Here is an 8,902-nt window from a genome sequence, read left to right on the forward strand (position 1 = left end):
CTAAACAGGTGGAACACCAGTGGCACTGTCCACTTCTTTCTGGGCAGCTTCTTTAACTTGATGGACATGGAGTACAGCCACAGCTTCGTCAATTTTAGAATGGAGAGACTCTGGAGACTCGAGCATATGAAGAAGTTCTGAGTTATCAATTTCCAACAACATGCCAGTGATTTTACCAGCAAGCGTAGGGTGCAGGACTTGAATAAGAGGAAACAGTTGTTCACCCAATAGTTGCTTTTGCTCTTGAGGGGGAGCAGACGCCAACATGGTAGCAGTTAGAGGTTCCTGAACTTGTACATGGACAGCAGCAGGCTGTTGCAGGATCACCTGTGGCTGTGCGTTGAGGTGTTGCTGTAGATTGCGAACTCCTGGAGCGTATTTGTACTGTGGGACTGGGCGAGCAGGAGCGGCTGCTCCAGCAGCCACGGCAGGACGTGGACCCACTGGCTGCGATGATACGTTAGCCACGCGCTGGGTGGAGATGACTTGTGAAAGCTGTGAAGAAGCAGGTCTCATGGTATTAAAAGGTGGTCTGGAAGCAGCTGGGAAGACAGAACTGGGTATGTTTCGCAAAGATCTGGTATCCTGGGGGGTCCAGCGAGAACTGGGTCTTAGTGGAACCACTTGGCTGGAAGCACAGTATGGAGTACGGTTCGGAGTCTGTGGTATAGTTGTTGCCATGAAGTAACCCGAAGTAGGTGTCGACTGGTATGGGCTGATCACCGCGTTGGGCGCAGGTCGCACATTTGTCGCTCTCTGCATATATTGGTTAGTGAGGTGAGCCTGGCGTTCTTCTTTGCGCTGAGCCAAAGCCACGTACAAGGGTTTGGTGGCCACGATTCTGCCATTCATTTCCGTGACTGCTTTCGTGGCTTCTTCTGGGGAGGAGAAACATACAAAACCAAACCCTCTGCTTCGACGTCCCTCCATCATCACCTTCGCACTTGTGATGGTGCCAAACGGTGCAAACTCCTTCCGGAGGCGTTGGTCATCAATCCCGTCATCCAGATTCTTCACATACAGGTTGAGACCCTGGTATCTGGTGATTCGCTGTTGCTTCATCTGTTCAAATTTGTGCTTCAATTCTGTCTGGCGCTCCACCTTTTTCTGGGCTCGACCGACGTAGATTAGTTTCCCGTTGAACTCCTTTCCATTCATCTCATTCACGGCTCTCTGGGCATCCTCGTGCCTTTCAAAGCTCACAAATCCAAATCCCTTGGATCTTCCGCGTTCGTCTGTCATCACCTTCACACTCAAGGCATGTCCAAACTGGCCAAAGAGATCCTTGAGGCACTCCTCGTTCATGTCTTCGCCGAAATTCTTGATGTAGAGGTTGGTGAACTCCTTGGCCCTGGCTCGGAGCTCGGCCTCTCGTTCTTTGCGAGACATAAAGCGTCCGACAAACACCTTGCGGTCATTCAGAAGCATCCCGTTTACTTTCTCAATGGCTCTTTCAGCAGCCTCCTGCGTCTCAAAGTGCACGAACCCGTAGCCCTTGGAGCCATTTTCATCACAAACCACCTTGCAGGAAAGGATGTTCCCAAAAGCAGAAAACGTGTCGTACAGGGCTTTGTTGTCGATAGTTCTGTCCAGATTTTTAATGAAGATGTTGCCGACCCCGCTTCGCATAAGGGAAGGGTCGCGCTGAGACCACATGATGCGCACCGGTTTGCCCTTGATAACGTCAAAGTTCATGGTGTCCAGGGCACGCTCCGCGTCCGCAGGTTGCTGGAAGTTCACGTACGCATAACCTAGGGAGCGACGGGTCAGCCTGTCTCGGCAGACCCTGATGGACAGGATCGGTCCTGCAGGGCTGAACTTCTCGTAGAGCATGGCCTCGGTCACGTCGGGGTGCAGGTCCCCCACGTACAGTGAGGCCAGGGGATAGCCGCGGGTGTTGGGGTTCATGTTGGCACCGCTGCCCAGGGGGCCACACAGACCGTGGCTTTCCCTTCTGGGGAGAACAGCGAGTACTGGGAGCTGGGGCCAGAGCCGGAGCCAGAGAGAAGGGGAGTGGGAGGCAAGCGCAGAGGGACAAACTTCAACCGAAGTGGACAGTGCTCAACGGCTACTGGTGGTGCGTGCTGAGGCATCGAGTCCCGGCAGCTGCACGGGCTGGGCTGCGTCATGTTTCTCCTTGGAGCTGCTACGGTAGGGCGGGTGCGCGGGCGGGTGCCTCTCACCTGCATTACTGGTTATTTTATAAAACAATAAGAAAAGAAAACACAGTCTCCAGTGGAGAAGACATGGATTTGTTATATTTTTTAAATTATTTTTTCAAAGATAATTTTACATAACAAACGTGTTCTCAGCCCGAAACACACATCTTGCCCCTTTAGCACCAAGCTGCGGGAAGAAAGGACGGTTGTATATTCTGTTTCATTTAAAGCTTCATGTCCTTTGGTTCATCCTCAGTTCCTTCTATGTAGTGGTCAGCCAATGGTCAGTCATGGTATCCCCTTAGATCATCGCCATACATCACTGTTACATCACACAGCTGTCCATGAAACCACAGGTGCATTCCTGCACATATGCCGAGGTGTTTCCACACAGCAACTCCTACAATAACCCCAATATCCTGGGCACTGCTGTTCCTGTTTTCCATAGAAGGAAAACAAGGTACAGAGCGGTGGAACTGTGTTTCAGGAAGAATCATGGGTAGTCTGGTCCCAGGATTTATCCCTTCATTCACCACACCAAACTGGTCGCTGTCCTTCTGAATTTGATGTTTCTATTGCTCAAGGTCCTGGGCTTAGGATGGTTTTCCACAAACATACACAGCACCGTGGGCTTTGGCACCACCCTTCATCTTTCACAAATCAATTTTAATCAGGAGAAGGGTCCGTGTTAGGATATGCAGGTCCTGATATGCCTTACATACAAACTACCAGGCACAGGTTTCTAAGAAAACATTTCCTGTTCTTAGGGAGGCACATAACCAGAGACGGACCCAAAACAAGGGAAGCTTCGAGCAGAGTTGGATGTGACACCAAGCCAGAACCGAGCAGGGCCCTAGCAAAGCCCTGGGGGCAGGGGCGCACACAGTACTTTTTGTGGGTAATACTGAATGATTGGAAAAGTCTCCCATTTTTCATTTGTTTCCTTTCCCTATATTTGTTCAATGTTTGATGCTGCTAAACTTTAACGTTTTTCTATTAGACTCATCTTTTATTTTTATGTATCTTTGAATTTATGTTTAGGGAATGCCTCCTTAAAACATGCCTGTTTAAATATTCCAAGCTTTAATTATAATTACTCCATGGTTTTTGCTTTAAAATTTAATTCATTAAGTCATTCTGAAGCTATTTTGTATAGGGTCTTTCTACTTGGCTATCAGTTGTGTATGTGTGTGTATATGTCATGATATTTAAAAATATTATTTGATGTCAATTTTTAAAAGATCACAATGCTCATGGTTAGAAAAAGGAAAGGTCATACCATCAAAAGAAAGTCCTGCCCTCAGCTAACAGCCTATTGGGCTCCATATTGTGGTAACCCTGCTGATGGCAGCAACAAGACGCTGTACCCAGCTGATCCCTGGCTCCAATGAAAAGAAATCCCACTGCAGACTCTGGGGAGACTTTGAAACATACAACACTGAAATTGATCTAGTATTGGAAACTATAAAACAACGCTTCAAGATTCACAAGCACACAAGACTCTAAACGTTACATTTATTTTTCTGTTAAAGGTTGCTTTGTGTTATACTTACAAAGTATATTGTTTTTAATCAACAGTTCTCTCATACATATCATGAGATGCAGCTTAAATTACTGGGCGTAATACATGCCATGGTAGTCCAGGGAAATTGCCAACCTAGATGTAATAATAGATTACTTTGGAAGTCTGATGAATCATACTGATTTTTCAATTGACTTGTTTTATCTGTCTATGGTAACAATGTGAGAATAAATTTTTATTGATAATAATGAAATGCAAAAATATGGGCATGCAAAAGCAGAAACATAAAACTGGTTAAATAGTAAATTATATTCAGGAGTCTATATATTAAGTACAATATTACTGGTTTGCATGTTAGACGTTATAATTTCAGTGGCTGTTCAACTTTCTCATGAAAGTATGTTTCCTTTTACCAACATAATTCTAGTTAACAAACACTATTTCACAATTAAATAGCACCTTTTTCCTGTGAAATATTTTACTGTACAAATTCTATTTCTCAAAGATAGGAATTGTCTCAACGTTTTCCAAGGTCTCAAGATTATCTTTGAAAATAAATTAGGTACTATGTGAGAAAAATAAAAATCTGCCCACAGAGGGACATACGAGAAAGCACTAGGCTCAGAGAATTTTACCAAGCCTTTAATGACCACAGTTCCTGCTGCTGTGACTTCAACCAGCCATGAGAATACAAAAATGGAAGACATATATTTAGTTCTATCTATGTGTAGCTACTATGATCTACAACTTGATAATTACTGTGCAAGAATGGCAGTCTTGAAAATATTGATGCAAAAACCCACATTAAAATGGCATGTAACAATGTATTTGTCTTTCTTAATCTAATATTTCATTTACTGGTGCTAAATTTTTATTTGTATAAAAGGAATAAATTTCAAATATTTCATCTATACAGTTTTTTAAGATTTATTTTTATTTGGACGGCAAAGTTACAAAGAGAAGGAGACAAACAGACAGATGTTCCATTTGCTGATTCACTCCGAAATGGCTAAATGGCCACAGCTGAGCTGATGGGATCCAAAGCCAAGATTCAAGAGCTTCTTCATGGTTTCCCACATGGATGCAGGACCCAAGGACCTGAATCAGCTTCTGCTGCCATTCCAAGCTGCAAGCAATGAGCTGGCTTGGAAGTGGAGCAGCCGAGACCTGAACTGGTGTCCATTTGGGGTGCCAGTGTCACAGGCAGAGGCCTAGCCTATCATGCCACAGTTCCTGTCCCCATCTATACAGTTTTAAGAATATAATCAAGGCACGGCGTGGTAGCCTAGCAACTAAAGTCCTCACCTTGCACTCCAGGATCCCATATGGGTGCTGGTTCTAATTCCAGTGGTCCCACTTCCCATCCAGCTCCCTGCTTGTGGCCTGGGAAAGCAGTCAAGGACAACCCAAAGCCTTGGGACCCTGCACCCACATGGGAACCCAGAAGAGGCTCCTGGCTCCTGACTCAGGATTGGGTCAGTTCTGGCAGTTGTGGCCAATTGGGGAGTGAATCATCGAATGGAAGATCTTCCTCTCTGTCTCTCCTCCTCTCTGTGTATCTGACATTACAATAAAAATAATAAATCATTTAAAAAATTATAATGATATTTTTCAGCTACCCTCCTTGTCTTGCACCCAAATCATTTTATTTTTCTTGTAAGTTTCACAATGGAATACTTGCAATTTACTCTAAAACCACAAGGTTAACCCTCTGCTAAATAAAGAATTCTAAAGTAAGTAAAAAACAAACAAACAAAACCACTGTATTCAGGAGTACAGACAGGAGCTATAAAGAATAATCACTTCAAAATGTTAATTGCACTTCTGTACCTTGTATATTTTTCACTACAACCAGGGGAAATATGATATTTATCGTTCTTGGAACTGGAGTTCTTTCACAAAGCATAATGGACTCTTATTTTGCCCATTCTGTTGTGAAAGACAGGTTTCATTATTTTTCACTGCTGAGTAGTATTCCATCATGCACATCAACCTCAGTGTATCCAGTCATCTGTTGACAGACATCTGGATTGATTCCCTCTCTTAGCTATTATGAACTGTCATGCTATAAGCGTGGGGTTACTGAACATTTTTTCCGTGTGCTGAGTTCATTTCCTTTAGGTAAATTCTAAGTAGAACAGGTGGGCCATACAGTATATATACTTTCACAAACATGAGGACTCTATTCTGTCGTTCATAATGGATGTGCTGGTTTACATTCATAGCAGCAATGCATTAGGATACCTACATTTTCACAGCTATTTTTTTATGATAGCTATTTTAAAAACTGAAGTTAAGGTTTTTTTTACATTTCCTGACAGCTAATGGTTCTCAGTAACTTTTCATGTTGGTTTGCGAGTATTTCATCCTTTGAAAAATACTGGTTCATATCACCAGCTCATTTTTTTTAAATTCCCTACTTTTATTTTTAATGTAGACTTATGGAGAGACAAGGAGAGAGAGAAGAGAAAGAGAGAGAGATTCCATCTGCTAGTTACCCCCCTGGCTGCAAAGGCAGGAGGTGAGCCAATCTGAAGTCAGGAGCCAGTAGCTCCTTCCAGGTGTGCATGTGCAGGGGCTCAAAGATGTGAGCTATCTTCTGCCTTCCTAGTCCAGTAACAGGGAGTTGGATCAAAAGTGTAGCAGCTGGGACTAGAACCGGTGCCCATCTGGCATGTCAGTACTGCAGGCAGAGAATTAGCGTACTGAGCCACCTCACTGACCTCATTAGCCAGTTTCTTAACTTGATTGCTTTTACAGTTGTTTAGCTTCTTGATCTCCTTCTATATGCTGAACATTAATCTTTTATCAGATATATAATTTATAAAAATTTTCTCTGTCATCTGCCTCTTTTGTTTCCTTTGCTGTGCAGAAGTTTTTTTTAGCTTGATGTAATCTCATTTTTGTAATTTTTCTTTTATTAGCTACGCTTCTGGGTTCTTATCTAAGAAATCCTTGTGTATGTTAATCTTTTGAAGTGTTTCCCCTATATTTTCTACAGTGATTTGATAGTTCCAGATCTTATCCACTGTTAGCTGATTTTTGTACATAAGGTAGTGATCTTGTTTCATACTGTACATTCCAAGATTCACTCTTCCCAATAGCATTTGTTGGAGAGGCTGTCCTTTCTCCAAGGAGTCATTGTCAAATGTTAATTGGTTATACACACATGCATTAATTTCCTGAGCTTCTAATCTGTTCCACTGGTGCACATTTCTATCCCTGTGCCATACCAGGCAATATGCCTACATATGTCTAATATTGCCACACCCAGCAATATGTCTACAAATCCCGGAAATATGCCATAGGCTTTATTTTTATTGTTTAGGATCAGTTTAGAAATTTGGAATCTGTTTTGATTCCATATTACTTTTTGATGTAAAATTTTAAATTTACCTATAGCCTACATTATGACCTAATAGGAACTGTGCAGGAACAAAAGACATTGATGAATATTATCAATTCGTCAGAACGCTCAAGCCAGACCGTTCAGGAAAAGATCAGTGAGGGGCTAGCTTTTCTCGGGTTTTTAATCATTAGAGAACTCTATACTGAGCACAATTATGCATAACTTTGGCTATGTAAAAAATTTCTATCAATGACCCCAAATCCAAAAGAGACAAATATACATTTGCAGAGTTGTCAACATAAAGAGAAATTTTAAAACAACACATCTCATATTCTGTGACAATAATGAGGGAAACTGAAACTAGGGCTAACATATCAGAAAAAGGACTGAAAACACCAATAAATATGTTACAACTTACATGACAAGAAATTCATTAGTTAAGCGAAATAGACAAACCATGAGTAAATAGTTCACAGAGGAGCAAATAAAAGACTCATAAACTGGCTTTTAATAAGATTCAAGTTCTCTTCTGATAAAAGGAAGGGCCAGAAGGTGCGTGACACCAACAAGTTCATAACCACCTGGCAACTAAGTAGAATCTAACATTTCCCCTTTCATGTCTCTTGCCTATATGAGCTTCACTTCAGGTTAAATAAATAAAGACAGTAAGGGTTTTTTTTTTGTTGCTACTGTTTTAGTAGAAAATCATTAACAATCATCACGTCTAGGATACCAGTGACAGAGAACTGACACACCCTGAATGGTCTTTCTTAATGTCTCTAACGCAGCAAATTCAGAGATGACATTCCTACATTTGGGAAGAATTGCAATCAAGCAACACTGCCGATGAAGTGTTCCTGTCAGAAAGGAACTGAACCTGAAGCTAACCACGGATCTTGAATCAACCACCAGCTTCCAGGAAGTAGGTCGGAAAAGAAACACCAGAAGCTCCTGGTCAGCCAAATCCAGTATATGTGGAATTTGACAGACAGAAAGGTTCAAATTCTGCCCAAACAAAAGTAATTATTATTGATTAAAAGAGTAAACACATGCAATGTACAGACCTTGACTGATACTGATTCAAGGAAGTCAACTGGTACAAAGAAAGGTAGAGATTATTGTATATTGGTTGAATGAATTTGCTATACCAAAGAACTCATGCTAACTTTGCTTACGTGAGAAGACATTCAAATGAAAAATGATAATAGAGGTATACAATAATTTTCAGGAGAATCATAAAATGTGTACATTTTTCTTTAAAATATTCCTTACCAAATGTTAGAATAAATACATGAACTAAAACAGCAAAAAATAAATCATTATGCTGAGTTATTGGCAAATGGGGTTTCATTGTACTGTCTTACCTGTTTAAAAAAATAAGTGTCTATCTTTTTAGCCGCTGAAAGAGCTATTTGAAGTCTGAAAAGTTTATTAAAATAAAGTGCATGTGCATGCCCAGTGCAGCACTCTTAATTTTATAATCAGGGCTCACATCCTACCATTTATTGGCACGCTACAAGATTCTGACTCTGTTAATCAATGAAGATCCTTTCTAGATCTCAGGCTTATTTTGTAAATTGTGGAGAATTTACAATTTAGAATATTTCCTAATATTGTAGTGATATAAATACTATACATAGCTGTATGCTATAGGAAGAGTATTTATGCTCTCCCCACACCTTCTTCCCTCCAAACACACATTCAGATATGTTGAAGTACTAATCCCCGCTGGGTTGGGATTAGTCAATGGGAATGGGGAGGCATTCTGCCCTGATGTTTAACTGTCATGACAGAATTAGTGTCCTCATAAAAACAGAAAAAGCTCTTTGCCATACCAAAGCATAGCAAGTAGGTGGCCATCAACAGATCACA

The 8,902-nt window shown here is 41.6% G+C and overlaps 1 protein-coding gene across 1 annotated transcript; it reads right to left on the reverse strand.

Annotated features, from left to right (window-relative positions):
- LOC105942464 (polyadenylate-binding protein 1-like) lies at positions 1 to 1,986 on the reverse strand. The gene has a single exon (XM_036495673.2). It carries the CDS (start codon positions 1,906 to 1,908, stop codon positions 1 to 3), a length of 1,908 nt encoding a protein of 635 aa, XP_036351566.2. The 5' UTR covers positions 1,909 to 1,986.
- Positions 1,987 to 8,902: the final 6,916 nt, after the last annotated feature.

The sequence above is a fragment of the Ochotona princeps genome, chromosome 6 (genome assembly GCF_030435755.1).
Source record: "Ochotona princeps isolate mOchPri1 chromosome 6, mOchPri1.hap1, whole genome shotgun sequence".
Lineage (NCBI taxonomy): Eukaryota > Metazoa > Chordata > Mammalia > Lagomorpha > Ochotonidae > Ochotona > Ochotona princeps.